General features: G+C 42.4%; 2 protein-coding genes across 11 annotated transcripts in view; one reads left to right on the top strand and one right to left on the bottom strand.

Annotated features, from left to right (window-relative positions):
- Nucleotides 1-13,089, top strand: part of LOC309442389 (uncharacterized protein) — a 55,220-nt gene extending 42,131 nt beyond the window's left edge. For 8 of the 10 annotated variants that reach the window (XM_082058213.1, XM_082058207.1, XM_082058215.1 and 5 more), the window contains 6 exons: nt 1,027-1,454; nt 2,432-2,534; nt 3,515-3,640; nt 4,293-4,385; nt 11,217-12,343; nt 12,612-13,089. In XM_082058213.1, coding sequence (XP_081914339.1) covers nt 1,027-1,152 — 126 coding nt within the window. In that variant the 3' untranslated portion in view covers nt 1,153-1,454; nt 2,432-2,534; nt 3,515-3,640; ... (1 more) ...; nt 11,217-12,343; nt 12,612-13,089. The remainder of the gene's footprint in view (nt 1-1,026; nt 1,455-2,431; nt 2,535-3,514; nt 3,641-4,292; nt 4,386-11,216; nt 12,344-12,611) is intronic. The other 2 variants (XM_082058208.1, XM_082058216.1) reach the window with 2 other exon arrangements.
- SWAP70 (switching B cell complex subunit SWAP70) overlaps nt 4,587-27,989 on the bottom strand; it is a 38,991-nt gene continuing 15,588 nt past the window's right edge. The window contains exons 4-12 of the mRNA XM_082058206.1: nt 19,740-19,967; nt 16,522-16,668; nt 16,107-16,215; nt 14,691-14,872; nt 10,770-10,877; nt 9,323-9,489; nt 8,319-8,517; nt 7,175-7,271; nt 4,587-6,592 (exon numbers count right to left, since the gene is read on the bottom strand). Of these exons, the coding sequence (XP_081914332.1) occupies nt 6,483-6,592; nt 7,175-7,271; nt 8,319-8,517; nt 9,323-9,489; nt 10,770-10,877; nt 14,691-14,872; nt 16,107-16,215; nt 16,522-16,668; nt 19,740-19,967 (1,347 nt within the window). The 3' untranslated portion in view covers nt 4,587-6,482. The remainder of the gene's footprint in view (nt 6,593-7,174; nt 7,272-8,318; nt 8,518-9,322; nt 9,490-10,769; nt 10,878-14,690; nt 14,873-16,106; nt 16,216-16,521; nt 16,669-19,739; nt 19,968-27,989) is intronic.

Raw genomic sequence — 27,989 nt, 5'->3', positions numbered from 1 at the left:
TGCTGATGGGTACACGATCAGCCGGGCCACAGGGACACCAGGCAGGGTGACCAGTCAGAGCAGGGTGAGGAGGGGAGGCAGAGCTGTCTTCAAAGGCATGCAGGGCTTGTCCATGCTCTGCAGGGATGGCAGAGAAGTGGGGGAGCAGCCCAGCCTGGTGAGGGCATTTGGCACCAGGTGCACTTTTCTTTTTTCGTTTTTCTTTGGTGAGCTGTTCCGCCAAGCTGGTTCTGGTTCCCTGCCCCATGCCAGTGCCTGGCTCTTGGCTGCCCATGCCGTGGAAATGGATTTCAAGGAACATATGCTCTGGTTTTTCTCCTAGTGGCAGGGAGGATGTGCTGGCTGGAGGTGGCCTGAGAGCAGTTGTGGGTTTGGCTCTTGCCATCTGTAATGGTGACAGTGAACAGAGCATGCGGGAGCACTGGCAGGCAAGGGCAAACGAGGGCACATACAGCTATGCTGCAAGACCAGGCTTGGGGTGATGGTTGTTTCTGGACAGCTGTCTCCCCAGGATGGTCCATGGGCCAGCAGTGACCCCCTTGGGCATCATGCAGCCCTCACAGGAAGGCGTTGGCCGTGCTAAAGCAAAACAGAAGACGCAGAAGATGCCACTTCTATCCCCACAGACAGCAGCCCCACACCAAACGCCTGGGCCCCAGCATGCCATTCGGGGGGGACTTGTGTGTGAACAGGCTGTGCCCCCCCATCATTTCCCACCTTCTCGCTGGGAAAAAGCAGCCCAGGGCCAGCACAATCTCTCCTGCGGGGTAAAAAGCCAGTGGTGAACTGGGGCGTGCTCCTCCCTTGCAGGCAGAGGTGCTGGTTGACTTCAGGGCTTGGAAAAAGCAAAACGGCCCAAGGCATCACTGGCAAAGGAAGTGGTTGGGAAAACACAACCTTAGGCTGCCTCAAATGCAAAACTTCAATCCCAGCTATGCTGTGAGAGGGACTTCCTAAAGGTGTCTCAGCAGAGTCTGACCTTAGATCGGTTTTTAAGTTGTTTTTATTTTTTTTTTCTTTTTTCAGTCAGGACCACAGAACCGACAGCCCAGCGGACCTGGGCTTTCCCAGCACCCATGTGCTGTGGTGCGGCTGAGCTGCACAAGCCTTTTGAAGTTGAAAGAGAAATCCCCGTGCTCTGGTAGGCACTGAACTGGCTAGTAAATGTCAACACTGAGGAAGCCTGAGCTGCTTTTGAAACTGCCTCATGTCAGTGCTTGAGGTTTCAGTCCTGAGATACTCATGTGTTCAAATTAGACTTGTTGACCAAGTTAGGTGAAAAGGCACAGATGCCTTGTGCAACTGTGGGCAAGATCAGCCGGCACAGACCTGTGCGAATTGCACTCAGACATCCTCACGAACACCCTGGGAGGATCCCCGTGCTGAAATCTGTGTTGCCTGAGCAAATTGCTGTCCTGTGCTCAGAAAATAAGCGACAACAGGAATAACAGCAGGTAAGCCTTTGCATGAAGACATTATTAGGCCCAGATCCTGTAAAAGATGTTTATGTGCTGTAGCTATGGCAAGTACCTGTATTAATTAGCAACGATATTAATAACAGTGAATAAAGCTGGTGCTAGAGCAAACTCCTTTGATAGGCAGAAGAGAGATGTGAGCAATGAGCACACTGACTAAGGATAGAAAGGGTTATGTTTTTATGTGCTTGTCTTATATACTAAGGAATTTAAAATAGTGGCCAATGGGGAAAGGTGAGTACAATTGTTTTGAGGTTTGTGATGTTTTTTTTTTAATCAGCATTCTGTTCAGTCTGTCATGGGCTTTCCTCTGGCCAGCTGCCCATATCCTTTTACATGACCTTTGTCAATTAGGATAAAATATCAGAAAGAAGTGGGGCAAGGGGCTCTTGTCAAGTGGTCTTTCCAGGATTGTGCTTGTAGGTGTTAAAAACTGCCTCATTAATTCTCCCTCTCAAGGGTTTTCAGGATGTTTTTATCTTTTGTTTTGCATCATACTGTGCCAATTTTAATTTATTTTGGGGGTGAGAAGCAGCTTTTTTCACCTTAAGTGTTGAAGCAACCACTGCCCTTTCCATTTTTTGAAGGTTGTGTACTCTTGACATACCCAGAAAGCCAGTTTCATAAAATGGTGCTTTTCTGCTCCGAGTAGTTGAAATTCACAGTGAGACTCAATGTATGGAAGTTGTGATAGTCTCTAAATTCATGAAGTGTCACAAACTTTCTGTTTCTGTTCTGCTTTGCTCCCATTAGGGAAGCTGTAAGGCAGCCCAAGCTTTGTGCTGCAGCTGACGGCTAGATGATGTATCTGACTGGACACGTTGTCCTTCCATGGTGCAGTGGGGGTATTTTGGGAAAATATGCCTGAATTAGCTTCAGGGCTCTGAGTATAAATTTCTCCTAGGCCAGTGGTAGCACTTGTATTGTAAAATCCTTTTTTTTTCCTGGGCTCACAGGAGGTCTCTGGGATCAGATACTCCGAGCTGAATAACAGAAGAACTGAAGTGACCCATGAACGCAAGGCCAGCAGCGAGCGATGCCGACGGCGGTGAGGTGATGGTAATGCAGCAGGGAACACGGGACACGTAACATTTTCCCAGCCTCTGTACGTCATTGCCCTTCTCTCCGGTAAACGGCTGTTGAAGGGGAATGAAGCTGCAGGGGGTTTCGGAGTGTCGGGACACGTTCACAGGGTGACTAACGCGAGGGGGAAGGCGCGGAGGCTGAGCCACCAGCAGGTGGCAGCGGCCGCACGGCGATGAGCGGCTGCGGCTGCACCGCCCGCTCCACAGGGCGGCCGGGCCGGGGGCGCCGGGGGCTCCGCCACCGCGCCAAAAGGGCAGATTTTTAAAAAAGACAGCCACGATTATCACAGAGCCAGCATAGTGCAGGCAGAATTGCAAAGTCCCTAACTGGTGAGTGGGGGAACTAAAAAATCTTACTGGTGTTGCAGGAGATTTTCATTCTGTTACAGATGAGAACTTTATGGTGCATTTTAATGCCTCTCTTTGGTGCCCTTTGCTTTATGAACAGCTAATTATATCTGTCTCCCAAGCAGCTAAACGAGCTTATGGATATCTCCTTTCCTGGCTGGGCTCTGGTTTGCTCAAAAATTGTTTACTTAACTGCTTCACATATTTGAGATAAGAATCAGAGCAGTTATTTTCAGTTCACGTTAATGACCTGGACAGTGTGGCTACTGTTCCAGCAGCCCTGCGGGGCTGAACAGACACTTCTTTTGGGATGGGTGCCCCTCCTCCCCCCAGCCATAGGGTACAGGTATTGTCCTAACATGCTGTTGTTTTGCCATATAGGCTTTACTGTTGTGGCTGTTCATTCAGGGAAGTTAAGCTGAACAGGAGTTGCTGGAAACCAGCCTGTCACAGTTGGTTACATCCTTGTTCACTCATTTCCAGTCTCAGAATGAGCTCTATAAAATGATCACATGGAGAGGGGAAAAAGCAACAACACAAACACCCCACACCTGTCTGTCTTAGGAGGAAAAAAAAAAAACATGGTACTGTGTTCTTGGTTTGCAGACTGTTCCACCATCAGCAGCAGGTAAACCTGAATCTGGCAGACAAAACAAGCGGACTGAGCAGCCCAGTGCATCTCCTGAGGGTTCAGGAAGAGCAGACACAGCCTTTCTGCTGGCCTCTCCGTGGGTAAGCTTGGCATGTAAGGCCCTGTGATGCTGCAGGGCTGCTTGGGGCAGAAGAGATGCCTGTAGCATCACATTTCAGTGTGGATATCCTCACCATTACCAGCCCCGTTGGTTTCTCAGACTAGGAGTGCTGAACCCTTGGGCTCACCAGAAATTATACCGCACAGGGGTGCACTTTTCCACACTGCACTGGTTCATGGGGGTGGTGACTCTGACTCACAGCTCTACTCTCTCTTTGAATGCTGTTTTTAGCTTAGTTTTAATGGACTTACTTATTCTACTGCGGTATTGTTTGCTTAAAAGGCAATTGGTTAATTTTTAAACCAACCTCTTCCCCCACTTGTACTGTGCAACACTTCATTCAAAGCTTTCTTAATTTGTCAGAGCAAGCAGGGCCAACAAAACTTAAAAGGAGACTTGTCTCATTTCCTCTTCTAATAGTGAATAAGAAAGAAATAGTTCAAGACAGACGCATGCGGATGACATTTTAATGAAGGGCTGTTTTGCCCACAGAGGCACATCGCTGCGCAGAGGTTTTTCCCCCATTAGCTCACCGATGAGGTCATGTCTGCCCGTGTCCCAGGCTCGCCCTCCAAGGGTTGATGTGTTGCTGTAGATGCAACCCCTGTATCAATTCATTTCCCATCTGGCAGCTTTGTGTTTCAGAAAACAGCTAATTCTATTACGGAGCAATGCTGGCTGCGGTAGCTGAGCACCACGATACCATATCAAGGCGTACTGAACAGGTAAAAGAAGTGTTGCTGTTAAGACAAATTGTATTGTCTGCGTGAACACTGCCTTTATTATGGCTTTAATCCAAGTCCCATTGATCAGTAAGAGTATATTTCTTTCATCAAAGTAATAATTCCACACAACAGTTACTGGCTTCTGAACTCCAGTAACCCAGAAGGACACCATGTGAAAAGACATCCATTAATTCAGAAATGTAAATAACTTTGCATTACTTTATTAAATAGCCAATTCTAAAGAACAGTAAAAATATGAAAACATGCATCATTTGGTGTTCTTAAAAAACATTTGTCCAAAATAAAGACTGTTAGAAAAATTAAACTAGTTTAGCTCCAATATACCTTCTGCTCTCCACCTAAAAGACATTTATTTGATAGTTATAAATACTGTTCCGTCTCCTTTAGCAAAGTTTAACAATGTATACATTAGTATTTCTATTACAGTTTTTTTTTCACATTTCTTCTGTAAACATAATCAATTTAAAAAAATACTTGTTAGCAAGCTTAAGGAACTACTGCTTTCCTGTACAGTAAATACAAAAAGGAAGATCCTGGATTTTCCTGCCATTCTAATGAGCACTCAGTTTACTGAAACATTAAAGATTTCAATTAGTATAAAAATATAACCAGAGAAGAAATGAATGAGAAGATTCAGTATTTGAGTGAGTCTTAGTTAATAGGCAAATAAAATGCTATTCACTTCCAAGTCTGAAGATCACTTTTGAACAGCTTCTGCTCGCTGAGAGCAAAGTATCACCGTGCTGTACACAAATGCACTGGTCATCTGCCTGAAAAATTCACTTCTTATTAAAAATATTTTAACATTTAGCTGAACTCAAAAGCAGCGCTAAGAGATGGTCGTACATGTTCTATGTACATACGCAGCTGACTGACATGCTACACCAACGGGCACCTGCTCTTTGTGGTGGCACTTAGTTCTCAAAATGTCTGTACAATGAGGAAAAATACTGTTGTATTTAGCAAGAGACTGACTTGTCTGCTGTGGCAGAGCTACCAAGCAAGATCACACACTTGTTCCTTTTCCCCACTGGAACAGAAATAACTGGCTTTATCCCTGGAGAGTTCGAGGCGGAGCAGTGGGCTATTTGGGAAGCCTTGTTACTAGAAATGCTGAAATTATCTTACTGACAGGAATTAATTTTCTCTAAAGCAATATTGTTACACATTTATCATTTTAATCTAAAATTAAAAGGTCAATTTTTTTCTCTTGTATAAATCTGGCCTCCAATTAAGAATAGGTGTTGCATCTAAACTAGCAGTATATATAATCAGATTTCTTGCACAGACGTGGCCTTGACGCAGATGATTGCTGGCCTGCATGTGCCATCATCTGCCACTCCTCTGCTCCACAAACCTTAAGTCAAAACTCTTTTGAACTATGCAGAGAACTCTAAAGCTGTTTGTTTTGGGTTTTTTTCACATAGTACATTTGTACATGAATGAATCTTTCCAGTTGTTTTGCTTGGATTCCTGCAAACAGAGGAAAACAGGACACAAAATCTGACCAGGCAGCAGGTACCCAGTGATCCAGCCTCCCATCACTAAGGAAGAATCTATTTGAGCACTAAGAACTGTGCAAAGAGCAACAGACAGAGCAAAAATAAAAGGAGACTCAGTGGAGGGAAAGGTAACGCTCCATCTCACAGCCGCTCAGAACCTCCAGGATGGATTTATCCTGGGTTTAAGTTATATGAACTGAACCAATGAAACAACTGCTTCCCTCACTTTTTGGAATGAAAGCGATGCTACATGATCGGTTAGATGCTGTCAGATTGTTACAGGCTAGTATAAAAACAACTCTGTCACAAGCTACATTTAAATAAAAATCCTCAGTTGAGAAGTTTTGTATAAAAGAACAGAATTTCTGGAAACACGAGGGAAAACAGTAAGTACTGTCAGACACCACATACTGTAATTACTGGGCTTGGAGTAGACACTTCTACGTGGTAAACAGTATTTTCTCTGTAGAAAGACCCAACGTGCTGAGCAGACTGAGCTCTTTACAAGCAAGAAGCTGTTCTGCGCAAAGCAGAAGGAACGCAGGTGGGCTTCGAGTCACATCAGCTGCTGCTGTTACTCAGATGTGGCTTTTTTCCCTTTCCAGCTCTTTTCCCTTTGCTCGAGTTCAGCTTCAGTGAAGGCGGCTGGGCCCCAGTTTGTGATTAAGTGAGGATTCTTGGAGCCTGGAAGACAGGGTGCAACACTTGAGACAGGCATTTCTGACAGGGAGAACACCTGGGATGCCTTAGTGTGGGAAGCTGTCAGCTGCTGCATCTTTCTCTCCCAAGGCCCCTCCTGCCCTCAAATAGTTCTGTCTTAGTAAACCCCTCTTCTTCTTGCCTTCAGAGATGTCCGTGCAGGAAAGCGATCTCTCCAGCACTGCATTACAAAGCCACTTTCCTCTGGGCTGGCATGCTGCTAAGTAAGCTAAGAAATTAAACTCTTCCCCAAAATCAAATAGTTTAGCTATCTATCTTTACTTGATGGTTTTGGCAATTAAACACCCAAACCATGCAATGTTCAGGTTGACCATTGCTTTGTTTAAAATTAATAATAATAATATTATTATTTAATTATTATAGTAGGGCCAGTAAAGACTTGAAAGTTACCTTCAGCAGTTCTCACAAATGTGTTATTTATAGGCTGCCATGAAACCAACAAGCTACAGGAAAAGGAAAACTCCAGGAAATAATCACTAGGTGATCTAAGTATATGAGACAGAATGAATATACATTTTTGCAACTTTTCTGTTGATAACAACTTACCTGGCTCTATTAGTCGAATCAATCCCTCATGATGAGCTACTTTATCTTTCCAGCTCTTGGTGTTATTAGCTGCTGTTTCCAACTTTTTCTTAACCTCCTGCAATAAGATACAGCCCACTTGAAAACATGAACAACTTTACTCTGTATATTAAAAACAAACACAATTTGGGGGGGGGGGGGGTTATGCCTATTGTATTCAGCAATTCCTTTGGAGTAGTAAATGATGCTTCATATACAAAAATCCTGAGATGTCAGATTAAAAAAAAACCCCAATCAAGTATTAGCCAAAAACAATCTAACAGTGGTGTCAGATGTAACACCAACATGGTAAGTTGTGAAGTGGCCCCAGCCCAGGCCCTTGCTTGCAGTCACTGCAGCATTTGTGTTGTGTGCCAGCCGAGACAGCTCACCAGCGTGTCCTTCACAGCGCCCACCCCAACGGCACAGCCAGCACAAACACGCTCCCTACACAGAAATCCAGCTCTGTTTGTTTCCCAACCTAAATACGCACAGGATCAACACCTCGCTGGCCCAAGAATGTATGTGGCACTTGAGGCTCTGAACTCGCTGGATTCTGACTCATTTTTTCCCTGAGTGCAGCTACTGGCCCTCACCAGAGACACTCAGCAGAGCAGAGAGCAGAGCTGGCATTTGGGACACAAGCCACATGAGAATCTGGGCTAACTCCTCGCTATCCTGGACATCAGCTCAGTGCTCAAATACCTTTTTGAGGAAGCAAGGGCCTACAGTAGCCCATCATTGATTTTTCATCGGTAAAAGACAATATTGCCCCGTGACATCATCAAAATAGTGCAAGAATAACTAATTCAAAAGCATACGGCATTTTGTTACAACAGCAATGGGACCACATAAGAATAGTTAGTCTACATAGAAGACAAATGTATACAGAGTATTTCAGGATATGACTTAGCTGGCTTGCCTGCAAATTGGGACAAAAGACTAAGAGTCTGAAACATGTCCTCTTCTTCAAATGTAGCTACTGGTCTCAGCTAAAAACACCCAAAACTATCCTACCTGTTGTTATAATTTATGTGTCATACTAATCCTTAAAGAATCCTTCAAATTCAGTTAAACTACTGAATACCTGGCTAAGTATGAGAGGTTGATGAACAGTACTGCTCACCTCGTACTGCTCAAGTGCCTCCTTCCTTTCCAGTTCAAGCTGTTCCAGTTGCTGCATAGCAACCTGAAGAGCCTGTTCCTTTATCATTCTCTGGTTTTCCAGCTCTTGCTTCTCTGCTTCTGTCATCTGAATGGTCTGTTGCTGCTGCAAGTGCCATTTTTCCAGTTCAGCTCTCTTTGCTGACTCCTCTTCCAGTAACCTGCAATGGGGATTGCAATGTTAACTGCACTTTAAAGTAAACTGTGTCCATTATGTAGCATACATGAAAGGAAGCCAAGCTAATTATTTTCTTTCCCTTTTTTAAAAACAAAACAAACCCAAAACCCACAAACTTGGGAAGCAAGGATAAAGTTATTGCTTGTTGGCTTGTCTTCAGTGTAAAGCTGAAAATCACGCCAGCAGTGCAAGCAGCCTGACTGCTACAAAGGGCTATTCAGAAAATTTAGTCAATAAAGCAAATATACAACATTGACACTGAAAACCACAGAAGAAACAAGCATGCATCAGTTATCTTCATTGTCTTAGAAGGACTGAATATATGAAGAAACAAACCACACTAAACAAAGCCCGTATGAGTAAGAGGAGTCTTAACCCTTTATCAAACACAATTTAAACCTGTGATAAAATACTGCAGAAAGTCATATTTACAGTTAGTGCTTTCTAGACTGCACAACTGAAAACTGAAACAGTGTGATCTCAGTTTTTCAAGTGCTGACATGCGCAACACCCCATGAAAAAATAAGCGTGCCTGCTTTTCTGAAACTGCTGAGCACTGGCACTGCTAAGGGCTAATCAAACACATTAATGTATCATAAATACCAGCTTTAGCCTTCGTAGTTTAAGGGAAAACAAAAAATCTATACTACATTTGGACTTCAAGCTGGTTCCCCCTTTCCAGCAGTGTGCCTAAGACACAAACAATCTATAATAGTATGGCACAGTTAGTTATTATTGCAGAGAGGAGCAGGGAATTGAAATGAAACTGTAGTAGGTGTAAGCCATACCTGGCTTGAAGTTTCCTTACAGTCTCTTCATCCTGACGTGCCTGTTTCTCATCTTCCAGAGCGTCCTGTAGCTGCTTATACATTTCTTCCAGTTCACGTACTCTCTGTAAATACTGTTCCAGTTCGGAGGATTTCTGAGCAACCTGCTCTTCCATTTTTTGTCTTACCTAGCAGCATAAATTGAGGATGCACATGAGATACCATTCAAGTTTCCAGTTTTTAAAGGACTTGGCCAGGCTTGCCTCACAAAATGTTTTCAGAGACAAACCTCTTCCTGCTGCCCGCAGAGCAAAACTGCTAAAATTGAGTCTAGATTTCCAGATAACTAAGAGCATTAAAAATATATATAGTAATACAGATGACTTACACTGCCCTACTTCATGCAGCACAGAATTTTTTACAGGGGTTTAAACCTAACTTGAAGCAGTTTGATCTTGTCAGTTAGTTTACAGATACACACAAAACTGAAGGAAGAGAAAGTGTGTAGAGTGCCCGGACGCAAATGTCAGGCTGGTTTAATTGCACTGTTTCCACTCCTCTCCTCAGGCACGTCCTGTGTTTTACACACTTAAACCAGGATTATGGCACCGCAACAGCACGGGACTGACAAAGAGGTGGAAATCGGCTAAAGAGGTTGGGTTTGCTGAGAGAAAAGCAGCTCCAACAAAAAACAAAGGTTTTTAGCAGCCTGCTTCCCCTCAGCTCACCTGGATCCCACCAACCCAAAAGAACACACCAGGCATTAGCCCAGCCCACAAAGCAGCACGCTGTGCAGTTTTGTCCTGAGACATTCCCTCTCATCAACTTGACTATTTCTGCTGCTTTTCCCCAGCTAACAGAAAAGCCTGTTAAGCCTGATAAAGCCCTTCAAGGTTGAAAATTAGTTATTTTGGAAATTCTCAGTGTGGATTATAGTAATGGCGGTGTAAAACTATAATATTTCTTTAATTTTTAATATTTGTGTGTGTGTATAAATTTAAAATAACACACAGTATTTAAAAACCCAATAGTTTTAAGAACATATTCAAGTCAGAAAATTTCTAAAATGCATTTTGATTATGCTTGTGTTCATTTTGCATATTCATATAGTCTGTACTAGCCTCAGGTTCTCCATCCTTGACAACTGCAAGGATAACTGCATTTATCTTTCAAACAGTCAAATTCTTGCCAATTTTCCAATAATATTTAAGCTTTGAATGCTATCCAAATCGTAGGCAAGCTGTTCTAGTATTGAAATTCACCAGTAAGAATATTTTATTCCTATGTCTCTAATAAATGCAACGCAGGTTGCATTCCCCAGCCACCTGCAAGATCTGTGGACTCCTTCCAGTGACTGCCCGTGAGGGAAGTCACTGCTGAGCGCAGTGCTGAGCACGGTACTGAACGCGGTGCTGAGTGCGGTGCTCACTACGTGGAATCACAGCAAAAACCCATGTGCACTACTCACCATTTTTTCTCTCTCCAGCTCCAAACTGAAGCGATCTTGTAACTCAACTTGAGTCTGAAGTCTTTTCTTCTCTTCCTCGGCAGCACGAGCAGCTGCTGCTTCCAGTTGCTGGAAGAGAAGGGCAGGGGGAAGAAAAGAGTGAAAAAAAATTGTCAAAATGAAAACATTTAGAGGAAATTAATGGAATTTCATTTAACAGTTTTTGGTTTTAACAAAAATGGAAGAAACCTTCAAAAGTATTAAGGCACCACCTGTTTGTTTTGGTTTGGTTATTTACATGTCAGACACTATATCGATCTCTACGTATAGTTTTAAATCTTTTTATTTGCAAGACAATTTTAAATTTACCAATGAAAAGTCAATTATCAGACTTTCTCCAAGTTTCTTTTGAGCCCTACTTTGCACAACGAATAGAAATCGCTATATTTTCTTCTCTGTCTCATACAGGATAGAAAACTCTTAAGGAAAACCACATTGCAGGCAGAACTGCACAGGAGTTCCAACAGTGAAACCATGCCAGCATACGCAGAATTCATACAGAAACAGAAGTGAGAAGCACTAAAGTGCCATGGGAAAGCAGAAGTGCTGCAAACTTTGGCTATAATAAGTGATTGTGCTATTGTGAATCACATCCCTTTAACATCCCCTAAACTGCCATGTAAGGTAAATAAAATTCTAGTCAATAATCATCCCTTGCAACTAGGGGAAAAATGAGCCTAGTCAGAGCTAAGACCTAGGAAACAGCTGCTGGCACCTTTGCACCTTTTTGCAACTTATTTAACAATCTGCATCTTGATTTCACATATAGTTGTCACAGTTTTTCCTTTCATCAGAATTTCGATAGCATGTATTTTTAGAATGCACAGATTAAAATTGTATGAGTACCAGCTAAAACTTTACCAACACTGAAAACAGAATAATTGTTTCACAGAATTTTCCTAAGAAACTTATCTGATGCTTTAGAGGAAACAGAGCAAGCACCCTTCTTTTGTAATACGCTAGGCTGGTGAAATTGTTTCCGCAGACCCTCAGCAAGAGCAGGACACGCATCTTCAGTATTTTTGGAAGGTACCACATTTAAACCATCTTCCCTCACACAAACTCGCTGAACTAATGAGGTGCCTAAACAATTAAAACTGCCAAGCTAAAATTCTCATTCCTTTAAGTGTGTGTGATATCACTCTAGTCTGAAATAGATGGGAAGAGGGGAAGGAGAAAGCTCCTAGTTTGTTTTTAACTGTAGAAAATAGCACAGAATTGCTCTCCTTTGAAAGGCTTGAATGATGTCAGTCTTTTAGAAGCAGCATTGCTCCTCTGCCAAAACATTTAAAAGCATGTAATTGTAGTCAAATCCAAGCTGCCTATTTAAGTGAAATTTTCTTTTGGTTTCCTTCCCCGCTTTGAAGTTACACAAACATTGCCAACGCCGAGCTGAGAGGGCGAACGTGCAGAGTCACAGGCAAGGGCGGGAGCCAGGCGCTTGCCAGGGACCTCAACAAGAAAATGCCCCGTTTGTCCACTTTCATCATCAACCTCCCACCGAATTCACGTCAGAGGCCACCAGCTCCTGGCAGGTAAGGTTACTGGCACTGACCCTGCAGTTTAGGGAACAGCCCCAAATAGTGGGGGCGGGGAGGGAGGGGGAATCAGCAGGAACACACCATTCCCACAGGGGTTAGTTGGCAGAGTCTCCAAATCCCACGCAAGACCCCAAACTGAAAGAGAAAGGGTGCACAAGTCTTGTGTGTGCTCTCTTGAAAAAAAAAAAACCCTTACCTTGCAGTCTGTTCAATGTGTGTATCTCAAACTTCCATTAAAAATATGAAAAAAAATCTCTTTGAGACAAAGGCTCTTATTCTTCTGAAACTTTCTAGTGCAGGAGCGATCAACACACAAACGCGGCTCTGAGCGCACTTGGGCAGATGCTGCGTCAGTAGTGGCTCGCGGCCATTAGCAGCAAATCTAACTCTAAGCTTTCCAGAACAAATTGGTTTCCTGAATCACTTACAAAGCATTTTCCTTGAAGAACATTCTTCTAACTAATCAAACACTTCAAATTCCTCCAACGCTGTACCTCCTCACTGATTCCACTTGGACTAAGTGCAGTGGTGCATGTCAGTGACTAAACCACTCTCCTTGAGAAGTAATTTTCATCCAGACCACTTCAAAAGACACTTCTTGCTGCAACTCTCTTTAGTTTACCCACTGTGATTTGTACGGAACTCCTTGGAGCCTGTCGACATCCTTCTGCTCCTTTGGGGTTGCTCTCATGTTACCCTCCCCCTAATTTTTTCTCAATAAAGTAAGCTCAACACCAAAATGCAGCCTCATGATTTCTGTTACCAGGTATAATACTTACCAGTAACTTGCAGGTAACACAGGCTATCCTTTAAAGGATATTTTGCATTCTGAATCTTAAACATATGGTAGAACTTTGGATGCTAAAATTAAATTAAAATATAGTTTTCCACTGTCAGACTCTATTTAAGGCAAGCAGAGTAAGACCCACATCAGCACTGTCTGCAAAGTTATTAAAAAAAGATAAAACATTCCTCATCACAAATTGTGACTTAATGACAAGATTTTTAAAAATATGCATTTTGGATTATTTTATTTGCTTTCTAGACTGAGCACCTTTAACATGCTCTCACAATATTTATAGCTTCCTCACCCCATCCTTCAAAGATCATTGAAGTTTTTTTCTAACTGAGGGCTAAAATGAGTGTTTTTCATTTATGAAAAAACTCAAGCAATGATGCAGACTTGGCCTAAATGGGAATTAAATAAAAAAAAAAAAAAATCAAATTAATTTAGCAAGGCAGTGAACGAAAGACTCCTTAGACCTGGTATTGAGCAAAGACCTGGGCTGCTCTAGCAGCAGGGACTCAGCAGCCAAAATGCTGAGATGGGAGGCATTTGACAGTGTTCCAAGTTACTTCCAAGGCACACTCCTCATTTAAAGGTATTGTGGCAACAGAAGCCATAGTAACTCTTCTTGCAAGTCTTTATAAAGAAAAGATAGGAAATACATCTGGATACTAATCAAGTCTCTGTGGTGAACTATTGCAGAGGTACCAGCTGTTCCAAAGTACAAAGATCAATCGCCATGTTCAATCTGCTGTCAAGAGGTACAGCCACAGCAAAGGCACCTTGGTGTCTCCTGCCAGACATTAGGTTCAGACTAAAAAGCTGTCTACAAGGAAAATAATGTTTTCAGCAAGTCTTCTGGTAACACTCAGAATTTCTAGTCCAATTCTCAGGCTTTTAGAACTGAATCTAGCATTGACAAGGAACATGCATTGAAACAGTTTATAAACAGTTGCTATGTGTCTCACCTCTATAAAACACAAGCCAAACTACTCGAATAAAATTATGCATACTCACAAAATCACTTTCTATCTTTGGAATCTTTGTAAATTAAATGTACATGTCTGGAAACTACATCTGTGTGAAGAGTTCCCCTACACGTACGATTCACATAACAGAACTTTGGAAAAGTATATCAGAAAATCTTAATGGAAAGCCCCAAATCTGACAAACATGTCTGACAGAAAAGAAAACCAAAAAACCCACAAGCAACTGAAAATACTGGACTCTCCAGCCCCCAAACACCATCCACACAGCTGGGTTTTCTTTTACCCTCGTTTCACAATACAGGGGACAGGGCTGGGCCAGGTGAGTTAGGCCCAGCCTGCTGATCGTGCTCAGGAACCGCCGCAGCCCATGCTGACACTTTACTGCAGGCTTAACCAGCCCATCTGAGGGGGCTGATGCCAACCCAAGCTCAGCTCCTCTGGAGGAGTTCGCTCAATGTGTCTGAACACCTTAACACCATATAAATGCCTAATTACCCTTCAAGAAGCTGAGCTCAAGCACAGAGATCAAGCTTAAAGCTTGAGGGTTTGCAGCTCCCACTCCCACCTTTCGCACGGTCTCCAGTTCCTTCTGCTTGTTCTCGTTGGCCGTTTGCAGCTCCTTCATCTGCCGCTCCAGCTCCTCGTGCTCAGCTAACAGCTTCTGGCGCAATTCTTTCCGTTTCTGGCGTGCTTCTTTGTGGGGTGGCGGGCTCCCCGCTCTCAGCAGGTTTACGGTGGTCTGTATGGCTGGAAGGGGCATGCACACAAAGGGAGAGAAAGAGAACACCTGTGAAGGGAAATGCTAAACTTTCTGGATAGCCATAGTGATGAACACTTGTCATGTTGTGGTGTTTGTTGGCGTGGCTTTTTTTTTTCCCCAATGTATTTTTAAAGCAGAAATAACTGTTGTCAGTTCTAATTCTCATCAGGCTAGCTGTCAACACAAGCCAGAAGTAAAGGACACTTGGCTTTCAGTATTGGCTGTGTGCCACAAGGATAAGGTTTGGCAATTCCAATGCATTATGGCAAATCCAATACCAATTTCTAACAGGCACTGGACATACAGCTCACTTGTCTAGCTGGAAAAAAAAAAAAGCACCGCACCAACACTTCAGGTCTTTTTACTACCTAGATTCAGTGACCCTAATCAAGTAGTAATATGTTATTTAACATACACATCACTTACTTGCCTAGAATCAACCTTTATTCTTACTGATGCTCCAAGGGGGAAACATTCTCCCATCACTCCCTCATATTCAGTAAGGAAATATTCAGAGAGCAAAGGTGAGGAGTGGCAGATGATTTTATTCACCTACTACAACTGTGAAAAAAGATTTCTTTTTGGAACTACGTAATCATTTGACATACATCAGACTTCAGTGCAATTAAACACATGCTTTAGATAAAGAGGGAAGTGCAAATGAAAGCACGCAGCTCCAAATATTTGAATGCTGAACGTACTCCAATGGCATTGGCAGCAGTGGGTTTGCAAGGGCTGTACCTGTCACTTGGCACGTGGCTGGGAAGGTCACGCAGCAGCAGTCCCTTCATCGTGGGAATAGAAAAGTTCCCCAGTTCCCAGCCCTACCCTCAGCCCACCAAAGCACACTACCTCCAGCAAAACCAGTATTGATGATGCTGAAATGAACAAGCCTTACCTTTCTCTCCAAAAGCAACAATTTACAGTGTATTCCACTTCCCTTCCCCATTCCTAGAAGTACAGCCAACACAGAAAAAGCAAACGACAATAATGTTTTGGTTATGGCTACCTAAACTGAGGCACCTGAACGACAAAAACCAATTCCCCTTACATGGATCCTTAGTTCTTCCTGAGTCTCAGGCTCCTTAAAGATCCTTTGCATGTGCCCAAAACAGAGAAACCAAAAATCACCAAATGAAGAATTTCAGATTTGAGTAAAGCACGGCTGTAAGACTTCAGCTTACCTTAACTTGCACATAACTAACATTTTTGAAACCTCACCTTGAATCCACTCCTGCTTCTTCTTTTTATCAGAGGCACTGATCTCAAAGCTTTTGTCAAGACATTTTATGACAAAAAGGCATTTCTTTCCATCTTTGTCAGGCAAGGCCTAGAATAGGCAACAAAGGATTAGCCTTGCTAAGACTGAAACTAAGCTACATTGTTAAGCCCTATGTATGCAGTTATCCATTACAGAGCTACAAATACCAGTACTAAGAATCTTTATAAAAAGAGTGTTTATTAACTGGTTTTATATAAAGAAAAAAAAAAAATCCCTTAATGAAAGATATCAGGAGTCCATCCCGCATACAAAAAGGAATCATTCTAGCCTTTAGTGATAGTCATAGTTTTTGGTATTTGGGGTTTTTTTTTGGTTGGTTGGTCTGTTGTTGTTTGTCTGTTTCAGTTTTTTTACCTCTACACAACAGTTGCCATCCAGTATGATGTCTCCCTTCTTGTCCTTTAAATCTTCACTTACGTAGTAGGAAATATTATTGGGTTTTAGCACAAACCATCGTTCCGTCCAGTTTTTCCTTTTATGACCTTTTTTCAACATGTAGCCCTGTAAAAAGGAAGGGATCAGCTGAAATGCCCGGCCTCTGTTGAACCGCCCCATCTTTTGGTTATGTGGCTTAAAGGCCCAATAAAGCACACCAAAAAACTCAGCTCAAGGCCCTAAATACTTCACCTACACACCTCCATTCCTAACACCAACACACTGCTAATTGTTTAGTTCATGAGAAACTACTCACTGTTCTTCTGTCCAGTTTTTAAGTAATGGGGTTATCTGAAGAACCAAACAATTATTATTATTTCAATATCAAGTCACTATTACAAGTCTTCAGTCCTCTTTAATGACCTTTACATAAGAAAAACACTTGCAAGTCTTAAAAAGCCTATTTCAAAAGAAGGAAGAGAAGCCCATACCTTGCCACTGAGCTTTATACAAATAAAAGAATAAAAATTATGATCTTCTGTAATGACAATAAATAGGACTGGCATCATGATAAATCATCCAAGTTTGCCTCTATTGAATATTAACCTATATAAAAGATAAGCAGCAATACTAAGTGCAGTTATGTATTACCCAGCAAGGCTACAGCCATTCAAAAACTACCTCATGGAAAAAAGGGTGCACAAGGAATTATATAATAATTGGTCCTTCTTTAGGTGTTTGATTTTCAGTGGTCTTATCGGGGGCACAGCTGTGATTTGTCAGCTTTTAATCTAGAGTTTCGAAGGCTACCAGTATTTCAGCTATACCTGCCATTTCTGAAACCATATTCCCCACTTACTTACAAACTTTTGTCTGACTCCTAACTTCAGAAAAAAGTTAAATCACAGATTAAACAAACACCTAAATCAATATAGCTAGGGACAAGCGATACAGAAAGCACTGTACTCAAAGTATTCCATATTAAGAGGACTGAAAAGTCAGAAAGGAGACCAAGGAACATTCTTCTGTAATGCCTTTCAGCTATAGCAGTTTTGGATTCAAGCAAACCAATAAACATGCTGTGGTATATTTATGTCAAACGTTTCCTTCTGTATAGGTCTGAGGAGAAAAAAGTTCAGGACAGTTGGAGAAGCTCCTTTATTTAAAAAACAAAACAGAAAAGCAAGGCCCCCCCTTACACACAGCTTATCTACGCTTCGCTGTTCTAGCCAGTTGAAGGTGGCCAGAGCCAAGGCCATTCCTATTCCCCCGTGCTATCCCACCCCTTTCTCCACAACAGGAATGTGCCGAGAAACAGCTTTGTTTGCCGCCTCCACACTCAGGTCTGAGGTCTGGGTGGTCGCAAGGGCGTGTGAAAGTCTCCTGCAGCTTCACTCTTTCATGCCTTGAACAGTCTAAGTCATAACCAGGTGGTTTTCCCTTTCCTGACATACTAGATCTGCTGTCAAAGCCAAGTCAGACTGGTATTTTCCCCTCAAATTTCTGCAAAATCTTTATCTATTACTTCTGCGCATCAGCTGCTTCTTATCTTCCAAGTGGCCACTGACAGCTCCTGGGGATCTTTCCCCAGCAACTATCACACAAAGGACATGTCTTTCAGAGAACTAAATATCAGAAATGTCATCATCACTGCTACCCTCCTTAGGCCTTGTAAACCAGGAAAAACGTACAATGAGACTTTGCTACAATACAGCATATCATTAATGAATACCTTGAAGTTTTTATTTATTTCAAATGAAGAATAATTTACTGTAATAAACAGGACAATTCTGTGAATCAACAAGGTATCACGGTACAAGCTGTGACCAAACCAGACGTCTGTAAGTCACACGGGAAACTCCGTTCCCCATTAGGCCAGTGACTGCCCAGGAGGCTCCAGGCCAAATCTTGACACAAACTATTTTTAAGTGTCAAGAAACCATTCAAAGGCACTCAGACATCCTGGAGAAAGAGGCTCGGCCACCAAGAGAGGAAAGAAATGAGACAGTAAAAAGAAAGGGGGGGGCGGGGGAAGAGGCAGGGAGGGAGGGACACAATGCCGTATTAAAACTGAAAAAAAATCAAATTTCCTCACGAGTTTCATGTGGAAGAACTGACCTGAAACTGATTACTTCATTTTCATGGTACTAAACAGCAGGATGATTTCATTTTGCCCTCAACTGACTGTGCATGTGTATGTGTCCCCAGCCCTCACCTCCAACAGGCAACCAGCAGTTAACAAAAATAGACTTTTACATTGTTCTGTGGATATTCTGAAAGAATTTCCTGTGCCAAGACCTTGTGATGATTTCTTCAGAACAGCTTAGGAAAACCTGCCAAGAAAGCTTTTGTTTCCCTCCTCACCAAGAAATCAAAGATGAAAAAAATCCTTTGTCAGGTAAAAGTCAATTTTAAATAGCTCTCCGGGTAGGCTCTGCTGTGACCCCTCAGGTCCCTGTGATATTTATACTCCCCATGAAAGAAATGCAGTTTTTAAAGCCATTCCTAAACTGATAATCCAACCAAATCTAAAGAAAGTGAAGATTGACAGGAGTTTGCTAAGAATATACAGGCCAGCATGACTTCTTGTATTTGAGTACAGGTAAATAAGTTGTCAGCCATTTACCCTGCTAAGCAGAACAAGAAGGGGGAAAGCTCTGGAGCTGTTCAACACCTTTCTGCCCCACTGAAGGGGCAAACTGCAACTCAGAAGCAGACCTTTCAGCTGGAGCAATACCTGTGTCCAGACCCCCTTGTTTAAATACAGAGAGGTTGTTACCAGCACAACTTCCATTTGCTGCAACGTAATTGAAACTAGAAAAACACATTTTCAAAGACTGAAGAGTTATCACCAGTTTAAGAACGGACAGCGTTGCAACTCTTCTGTCAGCTAACAAGCAGCTGTTACTAGTATAGAAAAGGCTGTATTTCAAGTCAAAGCACAATTCTTTTCCTTTCTGAAAACAAACTCTCCCAAAAAGCAACTCACTCATGATACTGCAATAATTACAACAAAAAGCAACATAATTTCTCTTTTATAAGAACAAGCTCTTATTAAAGAACCCTTATAAGTAATTTACTTTATTTCTCCCTACTCATTATCCGTCCAGTAAAGAAATTTCAGTAAAAAGTTGAACATTTTCTAATTACGCAACAAATTGTTCTACTTTAAAACATAAGATCTACGTGGTTCTTACCTGTTTGAGTACATCTAATATGAGCTCATTAAAGACTTCATGGATTGCCATGGACACTGTCTGTCTGTCCATCCCTTTGCTGAACTGCCCACTGCCGACGAGATCAATCAGCTCCCACGCAGAAAGACCTTCTCGACTGGTGTTGAGAGCAACCTTGTAATGGTCAAACTGCTCTTGCTGCCAGCCTGCTCCCATTGCTTCCGTGAGTTTTTTAAGTAAATACTCAATCTGTACAGAAATACAAACAGAAATTAATCATTTTCAGCAGACGTGGAAATCCAGTGTTTCAGAGCTGTAAACTAAGCTTCTCTGGAGACCATCATTACAGCGAGGTTCCTGTGCTCACACGTAGGCCCCTGGACGTAGGTGGTTTAATTAGCAAAGATTTTAGGTTCCTGTCTCAGCTGAACTTTTGACTGCCAAGCCCATCTTGCAGCTACTCTCCTCATGGTAAAGAAACAAAGAATTGAACCTGACAGCCTCTTTTCATGTTTCAGATTCCTACAGAACACATGGGACCTTGCCTGGAACGGCTCCCAAACCGTGATGACTGAAGTGTGAGAAAGCAAGAGGTTTCAAAAGGTACTCTCATAAGATAAAAAGCAAACAAATTAGAAAAAATAAGGACAGATGGCAGTTTGGATAAGAAATGACATTAAAAACTACCGAGCTATGATCACGTATCTTAGTCTTCCCCAACCCCTCTCCTCCAGCTCTCAGGCGCTCCATCACTGGACACAATCTTGGCAGATGTATCAAGAGAAGTAGAAGAAAAAAGTTTTCATGTCTACTTTACTGTTTGCAAAATAAACTCTCCTTTTCCTTTAATCTTTCATCATTCCATAAGCATTACCATACGCAGGGTAATAACACTAATAACACCAGTCAAAATAAACATGAAAAGAAAAAGAGGGAAAGAAAGCTGGGTTTCTTTTGTCTTTTTTTTTTTCAATGTTGTTTTTAAACTTATCACTGTGCACTCTTTAAACAATGCAGTATTTTAAACTGAGCCCATGTACAGCTTTGAGCACATGTAAAATACTTTTAATGGCTCTTTAAACAAAATAGTTGGTGAGAGCCTTACTACAAAGGCCTCTACACAACAAAGTAAAAGCCAGGCTTCGGAGTTTTTATGTCTGACGTCACAGGATACCAATTACAGCATTTAACCCAGTTTTGAAGACAGACCAAGCTAATGTAGCCTTCTGCTATTTTGGGCAATGGCTCACTGCGTTTCCTCGCCAGCTTTGTGGGGACACGCCTGCCTTCGGTGACCAGCCAAGGCAGGGAGCAGAGCCGCCTGTGCCCTCCGTGCCGAGGGGGGCTGGGGAGCGGGTGCTCAGTGACCCCGCACCCCAAACCGCTGGGACAGCCCAGCACCGGCCCCCCAAGGGCTGTCCTGCTCTCCCACCAGCCCACAGCCAGCACAGCACCAGTTCCCAGCAGGTCAGTCCACAAAGCCACCGGCCAGGGCTCCTCCTGGCTTCTCTCCAGGGACACAACAGGGAGGGAACTGCCCATGGAGGAGGGAGGGAAAGCACCACCATCTTCTCAGGTTCTCCCTGTGCATGTGGAATTAACGTGATTTCATCCGGTGCTGCTTTTCTGTGGGTCAGTCTCCTTCAGGACATTCTGCTGCACTTTCAGTTTGCCTATTTTAGGTGTGGGTTTGGAAACAGAAAGTGACTGAAGTCTGAATTCCATTATAAAAAATGCCTAAGGTGTACAGCATGAACACGCCTCGCTGAAAAGCTGTGGAAACCAAATGCTTCCCAGGACTTCACTCTTCTAATGGCCAAGGCTGGTTCACCTCTGTTCCTCAGCACTGCTTGAAAACACAATGTAATTTCTCCTACAGGTAAGAAAAATCCCCAGCCCTGGGACATTTCACCACAGAATAAATTAACTGTTCAGCTACAGCTCAGAGTCACTTTTCAGCTGGTCTAATAGGCTTCTGAGCACCCAGCAGTCTTTACATAAGAGACTTGTGAGTACAAAGGAATTGAGAAGCATTTTTTGCCTACACATTTCACCACAAGGATTCCCAGGCCTCAAGATTTTGATGCAGCATACATGCTGATTCTGTGGCTGCTGCTTCTCCCTCTTGCAACTGGTACAGGCAAATCCTTTCTCTCTCACATCCATGATCAAAAAATACACAAGCATGTAGCAGAACACACTCATCTGGCAAACGAATAAATTGCCAAATTCACCCTACAGATGGGTGGGTTTTTCTTACCGTTTCAGGTCAGTAACTTCGTCTCACAGCCGCTACTCCAGTAGCACATGGATTAGTGCTGCAGCAAAATAGAGACGCTACTGAAAGCCACTGTGTGGTGTAGAGGAAAGTTGCTGCTCCGCTGAAGGAGCTGGAAGCATGTACCGTGCCGAGGTGACGCTGCCGCAGCCGCCTCCTCAGCGCTGTCTTGAGAGAAGACAGGCCAGCCAGGCACAGAATGCACCTCCAGGGTGGGCACAAAAGTCACAGAGACCAGCGCTTTTCACATCAGCTGCACTGGAAGCATTTTTAGGAGGACTTGCAGCTCTGTGCTGTGCCCAGCTGCCGTCTGAGGGAAGCCCCCCTGTCACACCACAGCAAGGAAACTTTAGCATGCCCTCCCAGGCAACCAACATATCACTTTCACTAGATTTGTGTAAAATTCAGTAACTCATTCCTTTAAAAATCTTTAAAATATGCTTTGCTGATTTTCACCCTCCAAAATCCTTAAGGTACAATATTAATCCAGGCTTTTGAGTACCAGCTACCATAAATCCTCAGCATCGGTTAAAGGCAGGAAGCAGCTCACTTCCTACTCCAGGCAAGTTTTACAGAAAAAAAAAAAAGCCCTTTACAGCATGCAAGAATAGTAGCGCTGCAAACTTGTTCCAAAACAAACCTTCTAAAACCTGGATTTGATGAGCTAGAATGGCATCAAGGCAGGAGTAACCTTTTTCCCCCCCATGTTCAAAACCCGCTCTGCCACTTAGCTCAGCACCTCTGAGCAGCACCTCTGAGCAGTTCTGAACTATGATCCTGTATTTTAGCTGAACGCTAAAATAACTGAGGCTTAAGTAGGTAGATAATATGCCTGGCAAAATGCTAGACACTAATTAAAAAAAAAAAAAAAACAAACATTAAAAATTAATGAACTTTAAATTTAAAATGTATTGTTCCAAGATTTCGCAACCTATTACACTGCTTGAGGCATACAGCTCTCAAATTCCTTTGGTTACTTATCTCAAAGTACTAGGACTCACTTGCAGACAAAGGGACACACACACACACAAAAACATCATACCTGAATAGATTCTTTTCACTTATTTTGCTCAAGCCATATGAACAATAAGTATATCAATCTAAGAGTCCAGGAAAGAAGCAATACAAAACTCTTGGCTAGTATACATCATCATGTAATGCACTAAAAGTAAGTCAACATATCCTTTCCTTCAATATCATTTGTACACATTTTACCTAACTTTGATTACTAGAGAAGATTTAAACATTTAAGTCTGCTAACCCCCCATCTGCAAGTGACTAACATGAGCACAAATCCTATTAAAGTACATAAAACATCTCATTACACATTAAGTCAATTGAAAAAGGACCTGTGCATATTACAATTTAATTTCTAAAATCGAAAACAAAACAAAATGACCAAGCTTTATCTCGCATTCAGATAAGTACATATCTAACCAAAATCCACAGAAAAAATTTTTCTAGCATATCTGCTCAATAGCAACAATGAGTGTTGGGGTGGGGTATAAATATGGAACAATGTGAGATAAATATCAAGAAGTAAGTTGGAGCTGGTAAGTGTGGAAGCAAAGAAAAGACCGTTCATTATGTGCTCAAATGAGGAACCTCTGAGAGCAAATGACATTTCTCTTCCCCCACAAAGAGACATGTTAACTCAGCAAATAACCGACAAACTAAGCCTACGGGCTCAAACATATCCCACTCTCGTGGTTAAAAAGCAGAGGGTCAAAAAGCAAATGTGAAGTCACGTTTGCTGTTGTTCAGACTGGACCTTTCTCACTTTCAGATATGGACATAAAAGCACAGGGGGGTTGCTAGCGCTCCGTATGCCAGTACGGACAAACTGGCTCCACAGCATGAAAAACAGCTTCCATCTCAAATCAACAGACACTTTTCAGCCACAATTTTGCCAAGAGAAAGCAAATATAGCACAAGCAAGAGTCTCTTTAACATGAGCTATGCAGCCTGTTTGGTACCTTCTTTCAGAGGGTACTTTCTTTTCTCATGTTTCAGTACTTATTTGCTTTGCTTTTCCAGGTGTTCCTGGCACTACCCTCCTCCAAGGGGAATGAAGCATCATAGATGTTTCACATACTTTTCTGAAATACAAGTGTCTGTTTTAGAATAGGAAAAAATGAAAAATAACTTGAAGGAGGCCTTCATGTCCAGCAGAGCAGGGCAGACAAGGCTATTCTGGTTCATGGTATTCAAATAAGGTTTGTGATAACAGAGCAGATGTAAAAATCTATTCACATTGTACAAAATTCTGTGGAAGCATATCACTGGGCAAGAGACCAATTATATCCCTTTCCATAGTCATCATCAATTCCTTTTTTTATTTCATCCCATCATAATATCACTTTTAAGTCAAATATTTGTTTCTTTCCTTTCACCAACAAAGAAAATCCCCACACTAGAATTTATTAAGTTTAATGGACAGTAACTACTCCGGATTAATAGACTTGTGAAAACTGTGTTCATTACTCAGTGTCAGCCATTATATTTCTTTTTTTTTTTTAATTACCATTAAGTAATATAATAAAGGTCAACTCAAAAAACAGTGTAACATGTAAATCCTAAGGACAAGCTGCCATATAAGCTGAAAACTGTCTTATTTTTTGCAGCAGTGAGGAAAAGAGTAATGAAATGGGAAGAGCTGCTCCAAGTCGTGACTAAACATCTTTCTAGCCATCATCATCAACTTATAGAGGTCATGGATCAATTAAAACCCCACATGAGCAGCTTTCGTTCTAGTTCAACCAGTTGTGATTTTATTCCTGAAAGACCAACATTCAATTCCCAGTATTTCATTCACTGTATCTGTTTCTGATACTAGAATGCAGAACAAGGAAGCAAATGTGGTCACACAAGAAAACCCCCTTATTCTGCAAGAAATGCCTCCAGAAGAATCACCACTGGACAGCTTCAGACTTTCACCTCCTTGGTCTAAAAAGCACTACCTCATTTTCAAATGCACTGAAAGCCATACAAGGTTTGGACCTTCTTTATCCTAACTACAAGGATTAGAAATGCCACACTAATATAGTTGAAGGCTAGAGGACAACTGAAAAATGGCTGTACGAATCTTTCCTCAAGAAAGCAGGCTTAAAAAGCAAAGACACCAAATACGTTTGGCTTATCTAAAACACGTTCTGTATACACTGTATTAAAACACACAAAGAATGCGCAGCTTGCAGTGCACCTATCTGCGGGTTTCAGCATGAAGGATGGCCCAGAAGCACTGCTAACCACACAGCACAGCTTTCAGGCAATAAAGCATTCCCAAGGCTGCAGTCAGTCACATGTCCAGAAATAAGAAAGGGGAAGTGTTTGGAAACCTTTTATAAAACAGAAAACGTCTGGTTAAACAATACCAAGGCACACAAATGAGTCTGTGAGTTGAGAGGTGACTTGTAAGGGAAACTCGTGACAGACTAGAACTATTTCTCCTCTTATGGCTACAGTCCTCTCCACCTTTTTTTTTCCCCCCTTTATTTTACTTTATCATGGAAGAGAAGCCTGTGAGATCTGAAGGAAACACACACTTTGATCTCCATATCTCAGATGCGCTAGTGGAAAAGACCAGCTGTGGGGAGGGGAAGGAGCTCCCACCCCAGCCCCGCTTTCCAGGCACATTAGTGACACAGCTGCTTGGTAAAGCTTGGCCCACCGCACCAGGAGGCAATTCTGTCGTTAGTCAAGAATTGTATTAATTTTGCAAGCTGTCCATCAGGAGTAATTTTAATTAGAGCAAAAAAAATACAGCAGTTTTTCTTCAGTCCATCTGTATCTCTTTGAAATAGCACATTTCACTCAGTTCACAGAAGTTTTCTACTGCGTGCATAGCAAGGCCTCTCACTTGAAAGGGAAGGCAGTTTTCAGATTTGATAACATTTTGCATTTCCCTGGGACATGAGCACCTCTGCAAAACAGACATTCATGGATCTCTGTTCCTTTCCTCACTACTCTCAGTTGCGCACCAGATGCCAGCAGAAACTCCACTGGAGCCCAATGCCATTACCAGCTGAGCTCAATGCCCTGCACAGCCACCGGCTCCTGTTTCTCTGTGACCTGACTACTCCCCATAACACGGAGGGATCCTCTCATGCTTGAAGTCACATCCCAAAATTGCACACCCCAGCCCAGGCCCTTGCCCAAGCTGGATTTTACTAACCTTATTCCTCTCAAGCGCAGGGCTGCCATCCCTCCTTCCATGGCAGGTGAGGAACACAGGCCAGACGCTTCCCCTGGCTTTCAGCCTGGCCTCTGCTAAATGAGCTCTTGTGTCACCTCTCTGCTGCTTTCCAAATCCCTCTTTGTAGCTGCTCTCCTCACTTTGCTCTTTCTAAAGCTTTCCTTAGGCTGCATCTCCAAAACCTTTCCAAAGTAGCCTGTTTTCCTTTCTCTGATTGAGCTGCAGCTGTTCCTAATTTGCTGCCCATTCAACACCTGGGTGGGGAATCAAGATTTAGCACTTTGCAGATGGGGGTAAGAGTCCCACCACAATGAGTTGTCTAATATGAAAGGTCTAGCACAGCAGCACTAGTGCAAAGTAGACAACACAGGCAACAAAGAAGGACAGCAGCCTCAGTCTGCAGTCAGCACGGTGCAAAGGTGAAACTGCACCCAAGCGGGAAAGTTTTCCAGATGTGAAATTGTTCAAATGATTGCAGAAACAACTTTTCTCACTTAAAAAAATAAAAAAGAAAAAGAGGAAAATCAGACTCCCAAGCAGCTCCTCCAAGGAGGACAAGAGAAGTCATCCTCATAGCCACATGAAGGTGTATTAACACATTTACAGAGAGCTAAGAATTTTCTCTGTTATAATCTACCATCCGTAAAATGGGATGCAAAAATCTTCAAGGGATTATTCTTCCAACCTGAAAGTCCAAGGCAAATTTCCTAGTTACTTATAAAAGTGAAACAAAACCTCCAAAACCCAAAAGCCTCTGAGGTGGGAGGGAGGGAGGAGGGGAAACTGCTGGATCCCACAAAAAGGACTCCAAGCCAGAAACTGCAGTAAATTGTGTTGCAATATTCTCAGCCAACAATAAGAGGGAGGGAAAGCTCACACCCTGGCTGGGAGGCTCTGCTCACCCATGAGAGATTTACTACATTGGCCTCACCAAAACATAAACATCACAGAGCAGCAACACTTCCATCACCACCTCCTCTGGTCTTCGCTTTGCAAAAATCCCCTCACTTCATACACAATGTGCCATTTCATAATTAAGTGACAGAAAGCAATATAAAGTGAAGACTATATAATCAAGCTTTAATATGAACTCAAGAGGCATATAAAGTAAATGGAAAAAAAATGTCTTTACCAGGTAACAGTATCATTTTGAGTACTACTAAAAAGAGCTATTTTCAGGTAGAAATTCTCAGGACTAAGACAACAACTACAAGTTTGTACAAAAAATGCTTTGCAGATCTGGAGTTTAGATTTAAAATTTAAAAACAAAACAAACATAAGAACTTAAAAGGGAAATATGAAAGGTCACACAAAGAAAAGGCAAAACTAACCAAAACTGAGCCTTTGCATCTTTACTTTAGGAATTTTATGTAGAAGGGTAAATCAGTAAATGTGGGATTTTCCAGAAGCACACAGAACTCAAGGAGGACCAGTGTAAGCCAGAAAGGAGTGCGGTGAACAGACAGCATTCCTCCCCCAGCTGATTACATTACCTGTGTGGTCTAAGGCAAAAGGTTAGAATGAATACAGGCATTGTATACGATAAGAACAGATTTCTTTGTCAGGCTCTATAAGCTTTCTTTAAACAGTATTGCACAATTTAAATCTTGCCATAATCACAGTGATGCAGACAGAGATACACACTAAGAATTTTTAAAACAATTCAAGTAGAAGAGCAATACAGGTTAACCCTGGACATTAAGGATAGGAAGGAAAGCAAACAGCAGCTATGAACTCTCAGAAACCTCTTTTGGGCTCTGCAGCCCGTCTCCCAACAAATGGACACATTGCCACTACC

This window comes from Streptopelia decaocto, assembly GCF_964273445.1.
Source record: "Streptopelia decaocto genome assembly, chromosome: 7".
Classification (NCBI taxonomy): Eukaryota; Metazoa; Chordata; class Aves; order Columbiformes; family Columbidae; genus Streptopelia; species Streptopelia decaocto.
Note: the sequence above shows the minus strand (reverse complement) of the source record. Positions and strands in the feature narration are given on the sequence as shown.